A 25,674-nucleotide genomic window follows, 5' to 3' on the forward strand; every position below is an offset into this window, starting at 1 on the left:
AGTCCAGTAGTACTGGGATCAACACAACTCTTAGAGTTGGACAAGAGGGGTGTCTACTCCAGCAAATGCAGAAGCTGCCGTTTTCTATGTCACAGCCCATAGGACCAAGGGTATGTGACCACGCAGAGATGGTGTTCCACCTTCTAGACCATACCATGGTACCTGGGACTCTGGATTGTCTGTTCTACAATCCCTGAGCCCATTCTTCATCCCTATGGGAGCTCTTTCCTGAACCCTCTCTTGCTGTTGACCTGCTTACAGTGGACGTCTTCCTCTCTAGACCCTAGGGGTAGAGAGACAGCTGTTAGCAGAGATGTCTATGGATCCTAGTTGTGAGGGTGCCTTGTGGGCACTGGAGACCCCTCAAGTGTGAAGTGATACTGGGGTTGGGAGAGCCAAGTAGGAAAACTGGATGGTGGAGTGGGGAGAACTGGAGGCAGGGGACGTGCCATCATCACATACAGTTGTAGAATACAGAAATTTCTGGGAAGTCTCAATTAAAACCTTGCCTCAGACTCAGACTTCTTCCAAGAGTTTTTAAAAAGAGTCTTGGAGGTAGGATCTGAGCTCATCATATGGGCAGAATATTCCAAGAATGTATCTGATAGCATGGGCTTCTCAGGTGGCGCTAGTGGTAAAGAACCCACCTGACAATGCAGGAGATACAAGAGATGCGGTTTCGATCCCTGGGTCAGAAGGGTACGGCAATCCACTTCAGTTTAGAACTCCATGCACAGAGGAGCCTGGCAGGCTACAATCCATAGGGTAGCAAAGAGTCTGACACAACTGAAGCGACTTAGCACGCAGGCAGCAGGTGGCATAAAGAGAAAACATATTACTTTTTCTTTTCTTTTTTCTCCCTTCCTGCCTTTCTTCCTCTCTTTCTTTTCTTCCAGACAAAGGAAAGCTTCCTCTTTTGATCAAGGAATGGAGACGCAAGCCCCTGCTTTACAATATGTGCTCTCCCTAACAGGCTGCTGCGAGGATCCTTTACAGGGGTCTTGTCAGCAGGGTGATGCCATCCAACCATCTCATCTTCTCATCCCTTCTCCTCCTGTGCTCAATCTTTCCCAGCATCAGGGTCTTTTCTAATGAGTCGACACTTCGCATCAGGTGGCCAAAGTATTGGAGCTTCAGCTTCAATCCTTCCAGTGAACATTCAGGGTTGATTTCCTTGAGGACTGACTGGTGTGATCGCCTTGTTAGCAGGGAGGGGCGGAGTTCCTGCAGATTGGCCCGGGCGTGCTATTGGCTGCCGAGGCTCCCAGCCGCGCAGGCGCAACACCTCTGAGCACCGCCCACTGCGGCCATCTTGAACTGAGCTGTCAGGGGTCGCCATTGCGCTCTGAGAACTCTGATCTGAAGTGCTGGGTGCGAGGCCTCTGCACACGGCTTCCTGTGAGCAAATGAAACCAGACTAAGCCAACAGGAAAAGAGCAAAAGGTTAGACTTTATTTTCTCACTCACGTTCTATTTTTATTTTCTGAGTATTATTATTGGGCTTTGCTAGTGACAAATCCCCCTTCTGCCTTTTGCCCTGCCCCTCATTCTCGCGGGGCACTGAGGGGCACAGGTTGTTTTCTGTAAGTGCTTCCTGTTGAGTGTAGACGTTGTCATCACCCCAGTGGAGCGGCGCGACTTTCCCCCAGCTGCCTTTAGATATGTGTGATGGTCCCGAGGCCTCAGCCAGAACTCTCTGTATCCCTGAGTGACCACTTTTTGTCTTACCTTTTGGAGACAAAGGACATCAGACAATTTAAGATACCTGGCCCAAATAATAACAGAATAATGGTCGTATGTCAAATTTTCCTTAAAGTGAAGGTATCTAGGTCTTTTACCTGTAGGCAAGTGTCCTCTGACATTGAAACTCACTGCTGTGGCCTGAGTATCCCTGGACACACTTGGGTTTTGTTCTGGAAGAGAAGCTTCAGGTCGGAGAGAGGTTCACATGCATACTCAAGGAGAGTCTGTTGCCCCAGGTTGTTTCTCTGGAGGCTGGGGCTCAGGAGCCTCTTTCTTGAGTGTGATGACCCCACGGAGTGATCCCCTGCAACTTTAGGACAGAATGGGTTCTTAGGATCACCAAGTGGGGGCTTCCTGCCTGGTATCACTGTGCCAATAGATAAAGACTGAGTGGTTCAAAAGCAATCGAAAGTTCTGTGCTTTGATTAGAGAATGGAGAGGTGCAAGCTTGAGCTCTGGAGGACAGGCTCTCCTGAGAGGCCCGCAGTTCAGCTGCTTCCTATTGTTCCCTTCAGCAGGGACAGGGGCGGTGTTCTGGGGGGCCTGTGGAGTTGTGCGGCTCACTTCCAGGCTGCCTGTCTTTGTCATGCTGTGTGTCAAGCAATAAAACTAATTTTAAAATTGTGCTATTAATTTTCCTGGTCCTTTACCCCATGAAAAAATTTTGTTGTAAAGCTATATCTGTTTCTTAACAAAAGTATAAAACATTTTATTTAACAGTTTGTAGTTTTGTTTTTTGTATCTTTTATGTTTGGACAAGCTGGATCTAATTATGTAACAGAGCCCTCACCACTTTCCGGGGTACAGTTTTTTTGTATAGGATTGAGAGGAAATTAGGGGGATTTGCAGGTGGAACTAATGGTAAAGAACCTACTTGTCAATGCAGGAGACATAAGAGAGGCAGGTTCAACCTTTAGATTGGGAAGATCCCCTGGAGATGAGCATGGCAACCCACTCCAGTATTCTTGCTTGGAGAAGCCAATGGACAGAGGAACCTGACAGGCTGTCCAGGTAGTCCATGAGGTTGCAGAGTCAGACACGACTGAAGCGACTTAGGAGCAGCAGCATAAGAGAAGAAATTACTGGTTTAGATGAGTAGTTTTATAACCAGACACCAAGCAATGAGCGTAATGTAGTTAGTCTCTATGCTAATCAAAATATAAAATATTTTCATGCTATATATGAAAAGGGGAGAGAGAATGGAGAAATCTAATGCATACCATGATGTATTCTTTTTCTTTCTTTTACTGGGAATGGGGGAACAGAAAACCACATTTTGTTAAAGAGGTTTTCATTTGTTATGTAAATTATAACAGTGATCTATGACCACTATAAGGCTGGCTAGCTTGCTCCCTAATATTTGGTGATTTAATACAAGTCTAGGCCTAGGGACATGAAAGAGAAGTAATGAGGATTCCAGAGCTGCACTAGTAGTTTGAAGAGAAGCCCCACCCAGCAGCTGCGATGTTTTCTCAAAGTAGGGGGTGCATGCATGCTCAGTCATGTCCAACTCTTTGTGACCCCATGGACTGTAGCTCACAAGTCTCCTCTGTCTGTGGAATTTTCCATGCAAGAATACTGAAGTGGGTTGCCATTTTCTACTCTAGGGGATCTTCCCAACCCAAGGATCAAACGTGCACTTCTTGAATCTCCTGCATTGGCAGGCAAATTCTTTATCACTGCACCACTGCCACATATAGCAAAATGGCTCTCTTTTCCTCATAGTTAGCAAAGCACTCATCTATGCATAAAATGAAAAGCTGATTAAATTTCTAATAAGTGCACCTATATAAGTGACTACTATGGAGAAATCATTATATAGTACATTAAGAAGTTATTGTGGAACTTTCTCTAAGCAATAGAATGGAATAACTTTGGAAATAACACTTTACTTTGTATGTAGAAGGAAGTTAAAAGCTTCAGTCAGTGCTCTGTAATTAAATAGTGTTGGTGCCAGATTCCTAATAGAAGGAGCTTTCTGCTATAATCACTCCCAAATGGCTGATCCATCATTATTAATACAAATGCCCAAGATGAAAATTGATATTGTGTACAGATTGTATTTCTGTTAAACTAATGTAAACTTCCCTTTGTTCAATATTTCTAGATTCCTGGTTTGCTACATTATTGCTAAATTGTTTAGCTGGAATTCACTGACTAGTACCAAGCAAATATTCTGCAAACTTAAGGAAAACTATATACAAAGGGTTAACTGGTAGTTATGATCTTTTGTTCCTAATTAAAGGACTTGTCGCTAATCAATGAAGGGACCACCAAATTAGACATTTTAGTTGGAGAACTACATTGCAGCAGAAACTTCCATTCAACCTAGAAATGTGTTTGCTTTGGATCTTTGACTAGTGTCACACTGCCACTTCTCAATATTTGACGAAGTAATTAAATAAATAAATGGAGTAGATGGTTCTGTATAACTTGGCAGAAGGTAGATTCAGTTTTTTACAACATGAGCAATCAAAAGGAACCTTAATGTTATTATTATGGAAAATAATATTAGCATTTAAACTTTAAATACTAACATTTAAACTTTAAAGAAAAATATGCTTTATATTTTGAAGATAATATTTCTATTTGGTCTGTGCAGCAGGACAGAAAAATTGATTGTTCGAGGAGCAAAGATCTCAACCCTATATTGATTTCAGTTGATTGGAAGTGAGAATGTGGTTTTTTTTTATTTTTATTTTTTAATTCTTTTTTTTGAGAATGTGTTTTTTTTTTTTTTTTAAATTGAGATGTAATTTACCCAAAATAAAGTGCTCATATTGTGAAGATACAGTTGATACAGTTTTATACATTGATTCACTCATGTAACCACTACCCTGATCAAGATACAAAACACTGTAGTCTTCCTTGAAGATTCCCTCCTGTCCCTAACCAGACAGTGCTCTCCCCCCTACACACACCACCATCCTGATTTTACCACCATTTTAGTTTCTTTTTGAACTTCCTGTAAATAGGCTGATACATCACATACTCTTGTGTCTGGCTCAACATTAAATTTGTTAGATTCATATAGGTTGTTGGGTGTATCAGCAATAAGTTGTTTTTCTTTGAAATTGGTAGGTGAAAGATTATGTTTGGCTTTTGTTGGAAAAGGGAGATATTTTCCCAGAGCTAATACCAGGAAAAGTTCTATTTGCTCTACACCTTCCCCTGTTGTCTTTTGATATTTTTAAATTTACCTATTTTGGTGGATATGGAGTGGTTTTAATTTGTAGTCCTCTGAAAACTAATTTTTTTTTTTTTTTAGATATTTAAAACTGCCACATTCACTCCAAACCCCATCCATGTCCTTCAGCATCCAAAGATTAAGCACATGTTCTGCTTAGCTATATAATAAAGTGGCAAGCACGCTGCACCACTGAAATCACAGGACAGTTGCCTATAAAACTAGACTTCTGACGCTGGGCCCCAGCTTTACTTTCTCACAGGTCGTCATCTTCATCCGGGAGAGCAGTTGTCTGAGCAGCCTCTAAATCGTGCTCGTACTGTGCTGCCAAAGCTGGGTCCATGACCACCTCTGGCGGGGCAAGAGCAGGCATGGCGACAAACTCCAAGTTAGGGTCTCCAATCAATTTTCTAGCAAACCAGAGGAAGGGCTTTTCAAAGTTGTGGTTACTTTTGGCAGAAATGTCATAGTAATGAAGATTCTTCTTTTGGTGGAAGACAATTGACTTTGCCTTAACCTTTCTGTCCTTAATATCCACTTTGTTGCCACATAACACAATTGGGATGTTCTCACACACTCGTACCAGATCTCTATGCCAGTTAGGCACATTCTTGTAAGTAACTCTTGATGTTGCGTCAAACATTATAATGGCACAATGAGCTTGTATATGATAGCCATCTCTCAGTCCACCAAATTTCTCCTGACCAGCTGTGTCCCATACATTGAACTTAATAGGTCCTCTGTTGGTATGGAACACAAGAGGATGGACCTCAACACCCAAGGTAGCTACATACTTCTTCTCAAATTCACCAGTCAGATGACGCTTCACGAATGTAGTTTTTCCAGTACCACCATCACCAACCAAAACAAGTTTGAACTGAACTTGAGGTTCTCCTTGGGCAGCCATCGCGATGTTACGCAGTTCACGTCCTGGCGCCCTCACGGCCTCCGTGGCAGGGGAGAGAGGAGAACTCTCAGCCCAGAGGACTCGGGACTCCTCATGGTCACCGCCCGCCGCTGCCTGGACCCCCCGAACACCTGCCCCCGCCCCGGCCCCACTACCTTCTGAAAACTAATGTTTTGAGGATCTTTTTATTTATATTTATTGGCCACTTTGATATTCTCTCTTTTAGGAAGTATTAACATTAACAGTTGAATGACCTCTTTCTCATTTAATAGGAATTCTTCATATGTTCTGGATATGAGCTTGTTGATACCTGTATATTGAGGTTATTTTCTCTCAGTTTTGCCTTATTTTTCATTCTCTTAATAATTTGTTTTAGTGAACCAAAGTTCTTAATTTTAACAAATCTTGTTATTTTTATACTATAATGATATATTTTGCTTTGTATTAACGTCGAGGCTTGTTTGTTTTAGCTTTCACATTTTAGTCTGCAACCAATATTGGAGTAATTTTGTATGTGATTTAAAATACAGCTCCAGGTTCTTTTAAATTTAAATATGCCTTATTGAGAAGATTGTCATATGAAATTGTAGTAGAGACACATGAAAGAATAAAGTATAGACATAGTATTTCCTTTGGATGAGATTGAATCTCAAAAAACAACAAAAAAAGAAAAAGATAAAAGGGACATTCTGAGAAATGTCTCTTTATTTGATATTAGGGACATTTTAGTTTTGGATTAAGAGATAAATTCTGAAAAAGAGATACTAATATTATAAAATAAAAATATTTATTTAAAGATGTATTCAAATTTCCAGTTTCAACTCTGACATGTAAGGAAATTAGAAGTTGTCATTCTTACCCTTATAAGAAAAATGATGGGGAAAAAATCTGAAAGTCAATGACTTATCTTGGGCTTATCAAAGAATTGAGGTTACAGGGCAAAATGAAAATTGAAAGTATTAGTTGCAGTCGTGTGTGTATCTGCGACCCCATGGACTATAGCCTGTCAGGCTCCTCTGTCCATGGATTTCCCAGGCAAGAATACTAGAGTGGGTTGCCATTTCCTTCTTCAGGGGATCTTCCCAACACAGGGATGGAAACTGGCAAACCACTGATCAAAATCTGGAGAGACAGGCAAACATAAAACGTCATAGATAAGATAAAGTTTCGTGGGACAGAAGCTGCTGTAGCTACAAGCTGGTAGAAACACTTAAATGTCACTTTTGATGAATTGTGGGAGGCAGACCTAGTGTGAAAAGGAGAAACTTCTGAAGGCCACAGCTTTAGAGAAGATCTCCCACACATTTTTGGAGGGGTTAAAAGAGCTTCTTGATGAGGGTGCAAGATGAGAGTGAAAAAGCTGGCTTAAAACTCGATGTTTAAAAAACTTAAGATCATGGCATCCAGTCCCATCACTTCATGGCAAATAAAAGGACAAAAAGTGGAAGCAGTAACAAATTTTATTTTCTAGGGCTCCAAAATCACTGCAGAAGGTAACTGCAGCCCTGAAATGCTCCTTGAAAGGAAAACTACAACAAACCTAGACAGCACATCAAAAAACAGACATCACCTTGCTGACAAAGGTCCGGATAGTCAAGGGGAAAGTCACTCAGTCGTGTCTGATTCTTTGCAACCCCATGGACTGTCCAGTTCATGGATTTCTCCAGGTCATAATATGGAGTGGGTAGCCATTCCCTTATACAGGGAATCTTCCTAACCCAGGGATTGAATCCAGTTCTCCTGAATTTTAGGTGGATTCTTTACCATCCGAGTCACCAGGGAAGGCTGGATAGTGAACGCTGTGGTTTTACCAGTAGTTATGTACAGATGTAAGAGTTGGACCATAAGGAAGGCTGAGTGCTAAAGAATTGATGCTTTCAAATTATAGTGCTGGAGAAGACTCTTGAGAGTCCCTTGAACTGCAAGGAGATCAAACCAATCAACCCTAAAGGAAATCAACCCTGAAGACTCATTGGAAGGACTGATGCTGAAGTTCCAGTGCTTTAGCTTCTTGGTTGGAAGAGCCAAATCATTGGAAAAGACTGTGATGCTGGGAAAGATTGAAGGCCAAAAGAGAAGTGGTGGCAGAAGATGAGATGGCTAGATAGCATCACTGAATCTTGGTGTACATGAATCTGAGCAAACTCTGGGAGATAGTGAAGGACAGGGGAGCCTGGCATGCTGCAGTCCACAGGGTCGCAAAGAGTTGGACATGACTTAGCGTGCCAACAGTCTCTATACTCACTGATCTTGTCTTCTCCTCTGTTCAGTGTGCTGTTAAAATTATTCAGTAAGTTGTTAGTCTCAAATACTATATTTTACTGTTCTGTTGTCCTAAAATGTCCATTAAGATAACTTTATAGACTTTAAAGTTCTAAAAAAAAGTAATTTTTCATTCATTTCCTCATTATTTTCTATTATCTTTAATATATTAATCATAGTAATTTTCAAGTCCTTCTCTGCAACTCCATTTCCTTTATCATTACTGGATTTGAACCTACATCTTGAATATCAGCAACTACCTGTTGTTTTTTGCTTGTTTAGTAATTTATAATTGTATATTAAACATTTGAATTATTTTATGTGGGAGTTAATGATTGTATATATTCCTCTAGATTTTGTCATATTTTGCTCTGGCAAGGAGTAAATTACCAGCCCCTACTTTGAATGGCTTAATTTAAGAACTTATAGTCCTGGTCTATGCTAGTTATCTTTTTACTCCTAGCTTTTTGTCCTCAATTGCAAGGCTGACCTTTCGAGATGAAAAACCCTGTTTGAAAAAAATTTCTATTCTAATGGGCCCAAAATCCAGTTTGTGAAGCTTCTAAAATCTCTACTCAAACTTTCAGTATCCCAACCGCTATTCTCTGCTAGATCTCCCAGTGTTTCATAATAAACATGCAAACTTTATGAGTTGGCCAAAGACCAGAGGGAAATTTTTTTTTAAACTTTTTATTTTGTACTGGGGTATAGATGATTAACGAACAATGTTGTAATAGTTTCAGATGAACAGCAAAGGTACTTGGCCATACATATATATGTATCCGTTCTCCCCCAAACCCCCATCCCATCCAGGCTGCCACATAACACTGAGCAAGGTTCCATGTGCTATATTGTAGGTCCTTGTTGTTATCTATATTAAATATAGCAGTGTGTACATGCCCATTTCAAACTCCCTAACTACCCCTTGCCCCTACACTTCCCCCTAGCAACAATAGGCTCATTCTTGAAGTCTTTGAGTCTGTTTTTGTTTTGTAAGTTCATTTGCATTGTTTCTTTTTAGAGTCCACACATAAGGGATATCATATGATATTTCTCCTCCTCTGTCTGACTTAACTCACTCAACATGACACTCTCTAGGTCCATCCATGTTGTTGCAATAGCATTATTTCATTCTTTTCAATGGCTGAGTAATGTTCCATTGTATATATGTACCACATTTTCTTTATCCATTCCTCTCTCAGTGAATATTTAGATAGCTTCCATGTCTTAGCTATTGTAGACAGTACTGCAATGAACATTGGGGTGCATGTATCTTTTTGGATCATGTTTTTCTGGAGATATATACCCAGGAATGGGACTGCAGGGTCATATGATAGGTCTGTTTTTATTTAAGGAACCTCTATACTGTTCTCAATAGTGGCTATACCAACTTACATTCCCACCAATACTGTAGGAGTGTTCCCTTCCCAGAGGGAAATTTTAATGCATATTTTTGGCCTCCTTGTGTTGGTCTTCTTCTCTTTAGTACTCTGATCCTCTAATCCCAACCGGTTATGTAACCCAGAACTCTGATCTTTGTTTTCTCCACCCAGTGAAACAGCACTCTCTGATTGTGTTCTATTTTCCTGGCTAACAGTTTGGAAAATGCCTCATTGAAAAAGCCAGTGAGTGTAGGGTGCACCTCATCCTCCTCTCTTCTCTCAAGAATCATAAATAGCCTTCAGTGGTATCTTTTCAATGCTTACAAATTTTTTTTATGTATATAAAATTTTCCAGTTTTATTATATTCATGATAGGAGTTTAAATTTGTTCTTAGTTACTCCATAGTAGCCAGAACTAGTCATTAAAATTTGAAAATGAATCTCCTATAAGAGAAAATTTATTTTAATATGCATTTTAGGTATTTTTGAATTTTTTGTGTTTTAGTCTATGACCTTTATCCTCCTAAAAACTGTAAGATGAAATAGAGAACAGGAACTCAAATTTTCAATAACAGTGCAGAGTGTTTGTTTCCTTTGAAATATAAAACAATTACAAGAAGATGTCATTTTAAAACTAGGTCTTCTTATGAAAGATTAATTTTACGTGCTGAATACTTGGCCCCAGACCACTGAAGTTCTTGAGAAGATAAATGGCTGTTTGAGCTAGTCAGCAGCCTAGGAGGAAAATAATAAAGCAATACATCCAAACTGGGTAATTTGAAGAGTTTAAAAAAATGACTGTTTTTGAAAAGCATGTGGATAAAGTATAGGGAAACCACAAGAAGTTATACTGCACCTGAGACTAGTGAATCATGGCACTAACACCACCCTTAGGACAGAAGGAACAAAAAGACAAAAAGGGCTATTTGGAGAGAAATTCCTGAATAGGAGCTGAGGTCTTTAGTCAAGGGGCTTGCCAACACATTTCACTCCACAAGAAGGAAGCCAGGAAGAAAACGTACATTCAGATCTCATTTTCCTCCCTTCCCCTAAACTTCTGCTGGGCTTACCCAATTGAATAGAATGTCAGAGGACAAGGGAGCTTGTTAATGTAATTCACGCAAATCCACTATTTCAGAATGTGGAGTAGGGTGGAGATAAGTAAGGAGTGTCTCTAGTTGAGCAAATAAAGACTGTCCAGCACAGCAATGACAGTGTTTTCCCCCTTAACAGTAATTCCAGCTTGGATTTATTTTTCTTCTCAAATGAGATAATAATTTACAACACACGTGTGTAATATTTGTTACACCTCAGTTAAGTAATTAAAATGGAGTTTAATTTGGGACTATAGTAGCTAATTATTTAAGAATTTATTAATTACCCAGTGAACTAAACTGTTTTATAAACTGAAATTGAGAATTGCTATTTATCCTATTTCAACTTTCTAGCTGATTTGAAGTTGTGAAAACAGTTAAATGTTCTTTCTCCTTACTTTTGCCTCTCTTTACTTTTCCCTTTTATTAAAATCTCAGAGATTTAAGTCCTGAGCCCAGTGGATCTCTTCTGTTACAATCTACTCAGAGTCTTAATACCTCAGGAAAAGACTTTCTATCCTATGAGGTCACCTAAGATAGAGAGTTACTTTCACAATACAAGTAATCTGTATAGAATATTTTGTACATAAAAAAAGATTTTACAGGAGGACAAATCCTTATAGCCAAGGAACCCATTTTAGTGGAGTTTAAATTGTTCTCCAAGGTGATCATAATTTGTATTGAGACATCATGTTACAGAACAAATCACTCTGTGGTTCTTTTGATTATATGGAAAGTTCCAGGTTTTTTTGTAGTCTTCAAGACTTCTCAAACAGTTTGTGATATCCGCCTTTAAATAAGGAAAGAGTATTCTGTTCAACTTCAGAATCATCAGGGCCATAGCTATTATCAAATGGAATCTATTAATTAATACAGTTACTTTGTTTTCTTATATTAATTTCTTTAAAATTACAGTCTATTATGCCACCTGTTTAATAGGCTCTGAACTGATTTCTTGTATAGATTTAAGTAAAATAAGTCACTTTAAAGAAAATTATTAAGTTAATAATAGTATAGACAGCATGAACATATATGGCAAACCTTATTAAGGTGTTAATGAATGCTCAGGTTTCAGGGAAATGGACAGGGTCTTTGTTCTTGTTCACTGTTGAATTCACAAGTCTTTGAACAATCAACATATATTTCTGTGACTGAATCATGTATTGGAATTTAAGACAGAGTAGCAAGTAGGAATATCCTTGGAGAAATACCCTCAAACTATGTCATATAGACAAATCTATATTTTTTCTATCCAACAGATTGATCCTACTGTTAAGAATGTATTGCTTATCTTCAAATTCTGTCTCACTATATAATTAAAAATATTTTTGAAATATAACAAATTTGAAATTTGAACTATTGCTAGGGACTTTTTAATATCCCTTAAAGTTTAATAAGTAATGTCTTAACTGTTTATCAGAGTAACAAAATACGAATTACTTTATGTTAAGAATAATGACTTTTATATTATTTTGATCATTTACAATGTAAATCACTACAGATTTCCATTACATCTAAGCTTTTATTACTAAACCACAAAAATTAGCAGGCTGTTTGACTACAAAATTGAATTTTATTTCTTATAGTCATAAAAAGATATGAAAATTAGCTGCGTGAGAGTGCCTTAATTAGGCATCAAAACATGTTTAAATTAGGAAGACAAAAGCCTTTATAGGTTATTAAAGAGCAACGGATTTTCAGGGCTTTATACAAATTTATCTATTAGTTAAAGGATTTTTTTAAAAAGAAAAAAACAAATGGCCAAATGTAACCTATCCTGTAAATATATATTTTACTGAGGTTGCTGTCAGTGGAAGGACGGCTGAAACAGACCTGCCTTTCCGTTCATTCCCTTTGTGATAGAGCTAACATTTCATCAATGGTTTGATGAACTGAACTCTTTCTAGTAAAAGATACTATATATGAGATATTTCTTGGAGCATTCATGAGAAATTAACTTTTGATTGTGTCAGACTATTTAGATTTTACCATGGTTGATTCCGACAACATTGCTAAGTCTATTTTGACTTATATAGTCTATGTAATATAATCTAATATATTTTAATAGTTATAGTAAAAGACGTGGCCCAAAAGAAACCTCATACCCATTAGCATTCATTTCCCATTCTTCACTCCCCTTCACCCTTGGCAACCACTAATCTACTTTCTGGTAATATGGATTTTTTTCTATTCTGGACATTTCATGTAAACAGAATTATTCAGTATGTGTCTGTAAATGACTTATTTTACTGAGAATAGTTTTTCAAGTTTCATTCATGTACTTCATTCCTCTTAGGGCTGAATAATATTCCATTTTATGCACATATTACATTTTGTTTATTCATGTATTTATACACAGTCAGATTGTTTCTATTGTGTTTTTCAAGTTAACAATGCTGCTGTGAATATTTGAGTACAGTTTTTTAAATGAACATATATTTTCAGTTCTTTTGAGTCTGTACTGAAAACTGAAATAGCTGGGTAATATAACTCTAGGTTTACTTTTTTTTTTTTAAAACAATGAAGCCATTTCCAAAGCATCCACCATTTTACATCCGCATCAGCAATTTATGAAGATTCCTGTATTTCCACATTATCACTGACACTTGTTACTGATCGCCCTTTTGAATACATTATGGTAAGTGTAAAGTGGTATCTCCTTGTGGTTTTGACTTTGTATTTCCCTAGTAACTAGTGATATTGATTATCATTTCATGTCCTTCTTGGCTGTTGGTATATCATCTTTGGAAAGATATCTCTTTTGATCTTGTGTCTACATTTTAGTTGGGTCATATACCTTTTAATCGTTGTGCTGTAGGGTATTTTTAAAATGTATTTTGGATACTAGTCCCTTATTAGAGATGTTCAATACAAATATTCTCTCCCTGTAACTTGATTTTAACTATAGAAGAACTGTTAAAAAGTTAGTGTTGGGTGATGAGTTGGGAGAGATGAGGAAGGAAGAAGGAAAAGTAATTATGACCTTACTGGAGTAATTCAAGAGAGAGGTGATGAGGCAGTAGTGATAGAAATGGAGAGGAAACAGGGGAAATTTAAAGAGTTATTTTTCTATATGATTTGATAATAACATAAAATAGATTTAAAAAGCTGACTTTGTTGTGAGACAGTCTAAGTTGTCATCTTTGCTCCTCTGCTTCCTAGCTGAATGATCATGGTGCTTATGGTGTTTGGAGAAAATAAGTTGTACTCACAATTTTTATTTTAAAAATGGCTCATAGATAATACTTTTTGTTCAAATTTGCTCAAGTACTGAAGTTTTGGGGACATTTTAGAAGAAAAAAGTTCTGAAGGACCTATGAGCAAATTTTAATGAAAACTATGCTTCTGGGAATTTTGGAAGAAAAGTCTATGTAACACCAGTGTTCACCTCTGACTAGCTGTGTGATCTTGGGCAATTAAATATCTTTGGAAATCAGCTCTCTCATCTGTGAAATTGGATATTTCTCCCATATGGCACTAGAAAAAGAAAATAATGTGGTAGTTAATAGCATGATTTTTGAACTCAAACTTATACCAGCTATGATCTGTTTTAACTTTGGGAAATTAATACCTTACTGTACTTCAGTATCACCTGGAAAAATGGAAATAGTGTTTAACATCAAAGTGATGTTATGAAGATTGAACTTACAAATTAAACTCAGTCTGATATATGATAAATATAATTCCTGATGAATATTAGCTGTTATTATAAATGTTACATAAAATAAGAGTGCTGATTTTATAGTAGTAAATACATGCTTGATGCTATCCTTACAAAAACCATTATTACTAGATGTCAGAGAAAGAAATATTGAGAGGTTAAGGATGAACATGGATTCTAGTTTGATAAAGATCATGCTGTCATTTGTTATTAAAGAAAAGTAGCATGCCGAAAGGAAAATAAAGACAATATTTGAGCATATTAATTCAGATAACTTGGTAAAATGTCCAGTGGACAACTGATCATATTAAGGTACAATTAAAAGTTGAACTTTATGACCACTTTAAATCTTTCCAAATTAGAAGATTTTGTCATTCTAGGCTTTAGTTGGAGAGAGGGCTAATGTAATGGGAAAATACAGTATGTATGATCCTTGGTTCACTTGGAAGCAGAGATGAGAGGAGAGAAACACTAAAAAACAAGTTCAAGGTAAACTGATTGTAAAAGTGATACAAGGAAGTAGGGAAAAGGGTCTTTTGTTTGAACCTTTAGTCATCCATTCTGGATTTATAAGTGAAGGAGTGTGTGTCCAAGGAAGTTAACTGTAATAATTATAAGTTATGAATTCAAAGCAATTATTTGCCTTTATAACTTTTCTAGCTTTGGAGGCTTCCCTGGTGGCTCCGCAGTAAAGAATCCACCTGGCAAGGAGATGTGGGTTTGATCCCTGGATCGGGAATAGCCCCTGGAGAAGGAAATGGCAGCCCATTCCAATATTGTTGCCTGGGAAATCCCATGAACGGAAGAGCCTGGCATACAGTCCATGGGGTTGCAAAGAGTTGGACCCAACTTAGCAACTAAACAACAACAAGGTTTTTGTAATAGGGAAGAGAAATATACTTAAAGTAATTACATTAGTCAGGGTCCTGGTAAGACACACATGTGATTCAAGTTTGACAGTGAAGGAGAGTTTAGCAAAATATCTCTTTAGAATGGTGAGAGCGTAGTTTAGAAAAATCAAGGTGGGGGTATGCTGTGCCTGTGTAACTGACAACCAGCGTGCCTTTACTAGCCATAGATTGAAAGCAGCAGGGGAGGTAGCAATGATCAGATCCTGAAGAAAGATGTTTGTAGGGAAGGTGATGTGTCAGCTGACCACAGCCAACCAGAGGTTGATGTCACATGGGGGAATATGGAAGAATGAATATCTTCACACTAACCCCCGCCCTGCCTCCAGCTCTCTCTCATCTCCTGGCTTTGTCTCACTGTCTGAGGCCAAAACCTGTGGGCAAGGAAATTGATGCCTACTAGGTTCAGCTCCCTGAGACACAGAGAAAGATTGAGAAGGTATCTAGAGTGCGAGCAAAACTTGAATAGCTAAAATAAATTCTTGCCTCACACAGGAGAAAATCAGTTCAATGTGTTAAAATATAAAATAGTGGTTTAAATGAGGTTTCAAATTATGCTTAATTTACTTTACCATACAACTCTGATTTGTCCCACAACTGAAAAATAAATTCATGGGAAGATTTAATCAGAAATAAGAAAATTACTTTAGAAAAAAAATCAATCTTCCTAATGGCTACATAATAAGCCAACAGACTTTAAAGTGTGGCTGCATAATAACCAACTTGCTGTGATTGTCCAAGCCCTGCCGGGTTCAATATGAGTGCTATGAAGTGGAATGAAAGACTATGGTGAAACAGAGTTTCTCAATTGATTTTAATAACCTTTGAAATTAAAAATAGATGTTCTCTAACAAATAAACTTCTCAATTTTCAATGAAAGACTTATTACACTGTAGCTTCTCAAACAAGTTCTGGTATTAAAGAAAAGTGGATTTGTATATACAACTTATCTCATTTTTATTGTACAGTATTCATAATCATTTTCTAATTTAAAAAATCATATTCCATAATGATAATGGATGATCATCATATAATCAGGTAAAGTAATAAGGATAACAATTAAATTTCTATAAATTTTTATTGAATTTAGAAATATTTTTTCCTTAGTATCTTAAACTTGCTTTTATCAATCTAGCATCACACTTTTCAGTTTTTTCCTTACCAATGTGATAACTGATTGTGCATGGTTTATTGCCGATTCACAGTTACCACTGGAGATGATGAAGCAGGAAGAGATACCCAACAGAACCATCTAAATTTCAGACATAATTTTCCCTGTGCCTATCACTAGCACCAATCTTATCACTTTATGTTAATCATGTCCCATTACTCTTCCCAGGATAGTGACTTTCTCTTGCCTGCTTGTGATTTGGTACCAGGAATCCAAAACGTCCAGGTGGCAACCAAAGCTGTAGATTTAGTAGGAAACCCTTGCTATGTCCCTTGATAGAAGCATTCCATCTCATACCCCTTCTCAGACCAGTGTGTGTAATCCAGTGGAGGCTCAAGTTGTGGGAGAGTCGAGCAAACATTCCCCAAGTGGGTTAGTAGGCGTGATGATGAGGGAGCCTATCCTTATGCCCATACCTTGGCCCCAACCCTATGTATTAATCTTTTGAGAAAATATCACCACACGGTGGCTTTTACCTTAAAGTATATACTGAATCTTGGGAATTCCCTGGTGGTCCAGTGAATCCATGCTTTCACTTAAGACTCCACTTCAGACTCCATGCTTTCACTTCTGAGGGATCCAGGTTTGATCCCTGGTTGGGGAACTAAGATCCCGCAAGCTGTGTAGCTTGAAATTAAACTAGTATATATTGAATTTTGAAGAACAGTATCCCAACTTCCAGCCACTCAGAGTGATTGGGCATCCAGGCTGAAGATTCAAGTTGTGCATTTAAGAGGCCATTAAAAATGTTCCTAGCTTGGACGCTTTTAGGTGATAAGGTATATAGTAGGACCAGTGGGGTCCATGGTCTTATGCTGTCTACTGTACCTCCTATGTCACAAAAACGATCCTAAGTATCAGTTACAGCTCAACCCTATAACTATTACTAACAGTCTTTGAAGAATTGTCATTTTCCACTTCCTTCCACGTGCAGCTATATGGATACTTACATTGGATCCCTCTGGGCAGGCTGGGGGAATATCTCCTGTACATGCTGTGGTGTTACAGAGTCCTACCTTAATGTTACCCACTATCCCTTTCAATTGGGAATGAGAAATGGCTTAGGTCTAGAAACTGAGTAATGGATCAGCAAGTTTTCCATCGTTGCAGCTGACATCAGCCTTCTTGACATATGCTCTTGACATTTTTGGGTTATATATCAATAAATCAAGAAGTGCTATTACTGGTTGCTCCTCAGTCTTGCTCCTAGAACTACCATAATATATAAGCCCTACTTCTGATCATCAGCATGTACATTTATTTGCCAGAGGAATTTTTCTGGCTTCTTCACTTTGCCCATGCAGACTGGAATGCAAGTTATCTAATGCTTGTCTGTCAGTCCCCCATAACATTCTTTAAACAATGACTACAGTAGTGGGAATTTGTAGATAAATACCACTGCCCCTTGGGCTTCTCTGGTGGTATAATGGTAAAGAATCCACCTGAGGTGCAGGAGATGCAGGAGTTGTGGGATTGATCCCTGAGTCAGGAAGATCCCCTGGACAAGGGCATGGCAACCCACTCCAGTATTCTTGCCTAGAGAATCCCATTGCAGGTTACAGTCCATAGGGTCACAAAGAGGCAGACATGACTGAGTGCACACTCACCCACCACTGCCCTCTCATATTCTCTTTTCCTTTTTTCTTCTCTTTCTCTCTTTTTTCTTGGTGGCAGCATGCAAGGTCTTAGTTCCCCAACCAGGGATGGAAGCCAAAACGCCTGCAGTGGAAACACAGAGTCTTAACCACTGGACTGCCAGGAAAATTTCTCATATTTTCAAAGAGTAAGTTTGAACTGTGAATCCACTGTGTTAGATCAGGCTCCAGGTGACTGCAGTAGTAAATTTCTTAGTTAACTTTTCTTCGCTGTCTTCATTTTTTCTCTAGCATAAAGGTGTTCCTTGGTTCACCTTCCAGTAGACTGCTTGCACTCAAATCCTTGTTTTTAGGGTCTACTTGGGTTGAGGAGAAGTGAAATTAAATGCCAACAGGGTCCCATTGCTGTTGACAAATAGTGCCTGGGATTCTGTAACATCACCAAGACTTTTATTTGTGGTGAATTGGGATGACATTCAGGTGGAAAGTGATGCATGGGCTTATGTAATATTACTAGCACTTGAGAGATATGAGATATGTTATTATAAAGATTGTGGGGTTTGTTGGTTGGTGTTAATTGCCATTAAGTTATGGAAGGAAGAAAATGACAGCCTTACATCATCCAGTTCTTAAAGCAGTGCATAGTGGAGCAACTTGAAAGTGTTTAAAAGAACTTCACCTCCTATAAATCTATTATGTGTCATTTCTTTCCATCTTGGTACTGAAAAAGCTCTAAAAAAATACTGGTGGACAACCACACTAAAACTTAACAGTTGTGATGATGATATGCACAAGCCAGAATAATGTAACAGAAAAGATTCCATGTCAGTCAGTATGGCTAGGACAACACTCTTCACTACATCACCCATTATGAAAATGTAAAACAATCATTTCCTCTTCTCATGTAGCGTGAGCTGTGTACACAGAAAAATTTTTTGCAGCTTCTTTTTGCAATTGTCTACTCTAGGGTACTTTCGAACCTAGAAACAGCTTTTAGTTTTTCTCATTGATAAATAACACTTTGTATCTAAAAATAGTTGGTATTTGTATTTTGTCCCTCTAAGAAATATTTCCCAGTCCCAGGAAAAACAGAATTCTTTATAAAGTTTTTTGTAATTTGACCTCAGAGTCTTTGTGACAAAAATCCTACATGCTTGTCAGATTTTAGTATGATGACAATAAGCCAACAATTTGCACTGGGTAACTGAGAATCCTGCCTCTTTTAAAAACCTATAACAGCATTTGAATGAGTAAAAGTTAATATGAGAATCACTTATATTTTTTCTTGTAAAAAGTACAGCTAGTTTCTAGAAGTTATATAATATGTTTTTTTAAAAAAAGAATGTGATACTCTTAAAGATTAGCATTGATTTATCATAATAACCAAGTGCTTATTAAAAAGTATTAATTTAAAAAATCTTGTGTCAGTTTTAGTTCAAGTATAGTTAAAATGCTCTGCTGATTCCTTCATGAATCCACCTGACATTTTCTCATCATCTCCTATATACTAAGCTAATGATTAAATAGAGTATGACAACACAGACATTGAAAATAATGCACAAGGCTCTAGAAATGCAGATACTCAAGCTATTTGGAGGAGTAGTAAATAACTATTAAGAAAATAAAACTTGAACCCAAATTAAAAGGGCCATAAAAGTTGGTCAGTGGTTTTTTAGTAGTTCAACTGCAAGTATTAATAGTTCAGCCTGAGAGGATGGAGGAAGAGATAAACCTGGAGAGGAAAGAGGACACCCTGACTGTTTGGACAAGATCTGAAGGAGGGCATACTATGTCAGAGTGCCTGGACTATTGGAGAGTCTTCATTATTCTCCTTTTCCTACCTTGTACAGTTCTGCCTGCCATGTGAAGAGTCTGGGCATTAGCCTTCCACACGTTTCTAGGGCTTACCTGAAGATGTTTCATTCTCCCTATATATGGATATTGAAATGTGGGCAAACAGCCTCCGCAAATTCTTGACTTTGATCCCAATGATTTCCTTATGATAACTGGCCTGAGAAATTCTTTCCTACCACTCCATTTTTTGGGCTATTTGCTAATAAAACCTAGCTTCTCTTCTACCCAAGACATGATTTTGCCAACAGTTTTTCCACCTCACATGAAAATGGGTGAGAAATATATCATGTATGATAGACACATTGTTCCTTTTGGTTTTATTCTCTTTTGAGTGGTTTAGTAAATATATACATTGACTCCATTGTTTTGATTTAACTTAGAGATATTATGTAATTAGCATTTTAGTTAATTGATTTTAAAAATGATATTAAAAGATTAGGTTTTAGTTTTTCATCTTCCCTTCCATGAATAATTATAAATGTATAATTATAATGTTATAAATATGATATAGTTCATATTTACATGTGATATTCTATATTTATAATTAAGTATAATTCAAGAGAAACTTATGCTTCTGCAATAATATTCATTGGAAACAAAAATGTGAAAATAAAGCTCTTCATATATTTCAAAACTAAATAGCAGTCACGTTACAATTTTTAACATGAAGTTGCTACTTTGAAATGTAAAACTTAGCTGATTAGCAAAACGCAAGAGAACTTTTAAAGCTTAATAAAAAAAGTCAACAAAAGCTCTTTTCAAATTAGAAAGCAAAGTGGAGATTAAAAGGAAAAAAATCAGAAGTTTCTGAAGAATTTTCTAGGACTTTGAAACTTAACTCGTCAGATGGGGCTTAAAAATACAGAACTTTGTATTAGAAGGAAATTTTTTTTTCCCCCTGTAAATGGAAGGAACATCTGGGTAAACTCAGACAAAAACAGAATGCCACAATCAGCTTATAATACAAGCCAATTCAAATGGAAAGAGACGATTCTCAAAAAAGAAAACCCATTTTGAGAATAAAGGAACATACTCAAAACCTACAATTTATTCTTAATGATGTTTCATTTTTCATTTGCTGTATAGCAGCCTTCTACCCAAGGGGCAAAGATTGACAGACTATTCCTTAGTCCCTTAATTTTAGCTGTCCCCTAACTATGACTCTGGGGCTGGAATGCACAAACAGAACAATAAATCAAAGGAACAAAGAATCTTTAAAACTATAAGGCAGAGGGGAGAAGGAAAGTATGCTGAAAAATTCCCTTTACATGCATCCTTAATAATTGATAAAAAAGTATCTAGTTTGCTGAGTCTAGTTATACATTTTTCAAGACAGATACATTTGTTCATTGTTTTCCCTGTCTAACATTCAGCAACACAGAGAGTGCTGTTTCACATTTCCTCTTTCATATTTTACTCTATCAAGTTATATAAAATTGGAATATGTTGGGTTTGGTTTTATAAGTATTCATATTTGCCAAGTCCTCAGCACTTCAAGACATACAATGTATATCTTGTAGGTTTGAAGCAAACTTTCATTTAAATGTCATTTTTTATAAAGAGATACACTGACACTTTCCTCTTGAATTTAGGATTTCTCTTTAGATCAATGTAACACTCTGAGACAAGCTTTGTTTGCCACCTCCAAAACATGAACACCAGTGTTTTCTAGACTCTTAAATTGTTATAGACCAGATCTCGTCAGACATTTTTCTGATTTAAATGTTTTGTAATTTAGTAGTTTAGCTGTGTTTTTATATGTGCTGATATAGTTAATTTCCTTTATACAGATAATAAAGTATTCCAGACCTAATAACTGCTGATGCTACTGCTGCTATGTTGCTTCAGTCGTGTCTGACTCTGTGACCCCATAGACGGCAGCCCACCAGGCCTTCCCGTCCCTGGGATTCTCCAGGCAAGAACACTGGAGTGGGTTGCCATTTCCTTCTCCAATGCGTGAAAGTGAAAAGTGAAAGTGAAGTCACTCAGTCATATCCGACTCTTAGCGACCCCATGGACTGTAGCCTACCAGGCTCCTCTGTCCATGGGATTTTCCAGGCAAGAGTACTGGAGTGGGCCGCCATTGTCTTCTTTGACCTAATAACTAGGTGCACATGTATCAAGACAAGCTGTTGTCATCCTAGTGTTCATTATTATTTTATTTCTGTCATTGTAGGATGGTTAAAAAGCACAGTTAGATCAGATGGAGTGCTCAAGAATAAGCTGTGGATGGTTGGTGATCTTTGGAAGCTCAAAAATCATTAGAGGTGCTCTGTAGTGACCAAATTGACATAGTTATTCACTGTTTCAAGAACCTTTGTTCAATACTTTCACAGATTAACATTAGTAAAATGATCATTGGATAGAACTGGGGAGTCTTTGTTAAAATTTCCTGCTACTAGCTCAAAGTAGGTGTGTTGAGAATGAGAAAAGATGCTCTGGAAACTATATACACACACTTCCACTGAACTTTCTGTGTGGACTATGGCAGTGTCCATTCTCAAGTTTATTATAAGTTTAGCTGGTTAGGGAATAATTTTAAAATATAAGTGGGGTGAAGAAGTTTTGTGCCAGTGCAGTGATTTTTGTGTACAGTATGTAAGTAGTTTCTTTAATTTTAAGAATTGTTATTCTTAAATTTATAAGTTAACTCAACCTCTCTACCTTATGTATGTCATAATGTTGTAGTAATTGCTTATAAATAAGTAATAAAATATATGGAAAAGTAGCAAAGCATTTTTATGATTATCTGTCTTTTATTTCAGATGGGAAAAAAATCATGTTAGCTCATAAATACACTTTCTGGCAATTTTTAGTTTTTCCTTTTCTGAAAGCTTTACATCACATTATACCAGATCTCTAAATATTTTTTTTTCTTTCTTGTAATCAGATTCTCCATCTTCATTCAGCAATTCCCATTCAATTACCAGATGTGGTATATCTAAAGAGAATTGCTCTGCTTCTCTTCTTTAGATTGGAAACGGATTTGCTTATTTATCTTTAACATTCTTGAAGCAATTTCACATAAAATACTCAGTGATGATGGGCATGGTAATATTTAGATGATGCAAAATGATTTGTTTTTCCTGGTTATTTTGGAATGGTCATGATTCAGAAGAAAGCAGTTCAGTATTTGTTTAAGAAAAAATACCTTTTGTGCCAAGAATAAATCTCAGCTTCATAGCGAAGTAAAATGTGAACTCTCTTAAAATGAAAGTGTTATGATAACACAGGGAGACAAGGGGGGACTAAGTACTTGACATCTCCTTCCTCTTCCTCCTGAACTTAGGCTGCTACTGAAGGCTCCCCTGGTCCTGGCTCCACCAGAAACTACAGAGAAGGAGCCTAGGTGGGACACTGTAAAGATCAGATGCCCGGCACAGAGTCAGGCACAGAATGGCTAGTCACCAACACTGACGGGTTAGACAGCAGATTAGACAAAACTTAAAAGATGACTAGTGATTCAGAGATAGATCTGCCAAATTACCCAGCAGCACAGAGAAGCAAGGATTTGGAAAATAGGAAAGATCAGTTAATTGACATTTAGACTGGAATGGATAGGTGCTTTATATTCCTAATGGGTGTCCTACAGGAAGGAATACAAGTAATGGCGGTGGTGGCGGGCAATATTAAGGAGAGGATGATAAAAGTGATCACTATTCAATAACAGTAAAACACATAGACAGTATCAATTATGTGCAAAGGACTGTTCACAGCACTTGACTTTCATTAACTAAGTTAGTGCTTGTAACAACCTTATGAGTAGGTATTGGATGAATCCATAGGTACAATAAATATAATACTTACTGAGCAGTATAAATTAAAAATAAAATGACATCTAGACACCTTGTAGTCAAACTACAGAACAAATAAAACAAGAGTAGGATAAGAACCAGAATAAAACCGAGTAACAGCAATTAGGTTGATAAGATAAATTTTAGAAACAGTAAAAGTTTCAGTGTATAGAAAGAAAATAACCATAAAACTAGAATTAAGTATCCAGCACAACTATTTTCACGTAAGAGGGAATCATGATAATACTTTAACATAAAAATAGAATATTTACCATCAATAGAAATTTACTAAAGGAACTTCAAAATGAATGTACTTTGGGAGAAAAAAGTTGACTCCAAAATGAAGGTTAAGAGACAAGAAAGAATGGAAAGCAAATTAGTAAACATTTAGCTAAATTTAATCAAATGTTGTCTTTATAAATAATAGTTATAATTTCTAAATTAGAGTATAAAGGAAGATAAATAATAGCATGTAACTTGGAAAGAGACTGACAGGAATTAAACTGTTGAAAAAGTTATATTTTTTGAAATGAGAGTGAAGAGTGACTTATATTTTGTTTTTCAACTGCAAATTTCAAAGGCAGTAATCATAAAGATCAAAATATATATTATGTCCAAGCCAGTTAAAGGGAAAAGAGGAAGCAAAAACCAAACAAATATAGCATCTCAATCAATCCAAAAGAAAGTATGAAGAGAGAAAAAATAGTAAAAGTGGAACACCTAGGTAAAACAAAAATGATAAGAAATAAGTCAAAATATTTGTAATTCATGATACACAATTTCTCCAATTAAAAGGCAAAATGACTAGTAGTTTCAAAAAAAGAAAAAAATCAGCCTTGCATTGAATTCCAGAGGCACACATAAAACTTAGGGCTAGAGAAGCATTGAAAGTACAGTAGAAAAAGATTAGCCAGGTAAATATTATTTTTTCAGGAAAATTTAAATAAAGATGAGTAGCTTTCAAAATAAATTTTAAGTAACCTTTAATAACCATTAAGTAAAAAGCATTAGGGATAAATAAGTCACAACATACAGTGATTTACCAATAGTTCTGTGTCAACTATTGTTGTCTCTGTAAAAGTATCAACTTGTTTAAACTACATTTAAATCCAACAGGTAGGCATTATTTATATTTCCATTTTTTTTTAGATGAGGAAATGAAAGGATGGAGGTTAAATAATTTGCTTCAGATCACAGCTTGTAAGGAATAAGATTAGAGTTCAAATGCAAAAGCTAGTTTGTCTCCAGAGTCCATCCACTTAACCATGATGTTGTGCTACCTAAGAAAAGGCTTAGTATACTAGAAACTTGTAGGCATCTAATTTAATGGCCTCAAGTATATAAAGGGAAATTTGATAAAATTGCAAGGAGAACTAATACAATACAAAAAAGGAGAAAAAAGATTTCAATACCTTTCTAAATTATAGAAGATTAGGCAGATAATAAATTAACAAAATGGAGAATTGAAAAAGCTTAAAGTTTGGATTTAACAGAAATTAATAAACTTTTTGCTCTATATCAAAAGTTTATAAAGGTAAGGATAAACATTTGTTATCTAACAAGTTATTCCAAAAAATGGTGGCTCAGAAAAGCATGATTTTCTTATATCACATTACCTGTGGGTCAGGAATTCAGGTATGGTTTAAGTGCTTTGGTTCATGGTGTCTTTTGAGGTTTCAGTCAGGATGATGGTATCATCTCAAGGCTTGACCTGGGGATGATCTACTCAAAAATCCCTCTTGTGGTTTTTATCAAGATTCAGTTCCTCCTGTGTTGCTGGACTGAGGCCTCAGCTCTTCCTGGGTTGGCTGGAGGCCTCCCTCAGTTCATTGCTATCTAGGTTTTCTTATGGGCAAACTGGTACCATAGTAACTGGCTTTTCTTAGAGATGAAGAGAGGGAAAATGAGGAGAGTGGAAGGAGAGAGAGAAGGGGAAGAGGATATGGAAGTAGGGAGAGAAGTTAAGTATCTTATAACCTAATTTTAGAAGTGACAGTCATTCCTTCTGTCATATGATGTTGGTTAGAAATGAATCACTAAGTTGAGCATACCCTCAAAAGAAGGGGATTACCTACAGGTATTAATATCAGGAAGTGGTGGTCATTGGGGATCATCT

The 25,674-nt window shown here is 36.9% G+C and overlaps 2 protein-coding genes across 2 annotated transcripts in view; both read right to left on the reverse strand.

Moving 5' to 3' along the window:
• Positions 1-5,186: 5,186 nt before the first annotated feature.
• LOC136171113 (GTP-binding nuclear protein Ran-like) lies at positions 5,187-5,837 on the reverse strand. The gene has a single exon (XM_065939811.1). The coding sequence runs from the start codon at positions 5,835-5,837 to the stop codon at positions 5,187-5,189; it is 651 nt and encodes a 216-aa protein (XP_065795883.1).
• A 2,707-nt stretch (positions 5,838-8,544) lies between these two features.
• Positions 8,545-25,674, reverse strand: part of VWDE (von Willebrand factor D and EGF domains) — a 91,982-nt gene continuing 74,852 nt past the window's right edge. Inside the window, 1 exon segment of the mRNA XM_065938458.1 lies at positions 8,545-8,607. Within this exon segment, the coding sequence (XP_065794530.1) occupies positions 8,545-8,607 (63 nt within the window).

This window comes from Muntiacus reevesi, chromosome 6, assembly GCF_963930625.1.
Source record: "Muntiacus reevesi chromosome 6, mMunRee1.1, whole genome shotgun sequence".
NCBI lineage: Eukaryota > Metazoa > Chordata > Mammalia > Artiodactyla > Cervidae > Muntiacus > Muntiacus reevesi.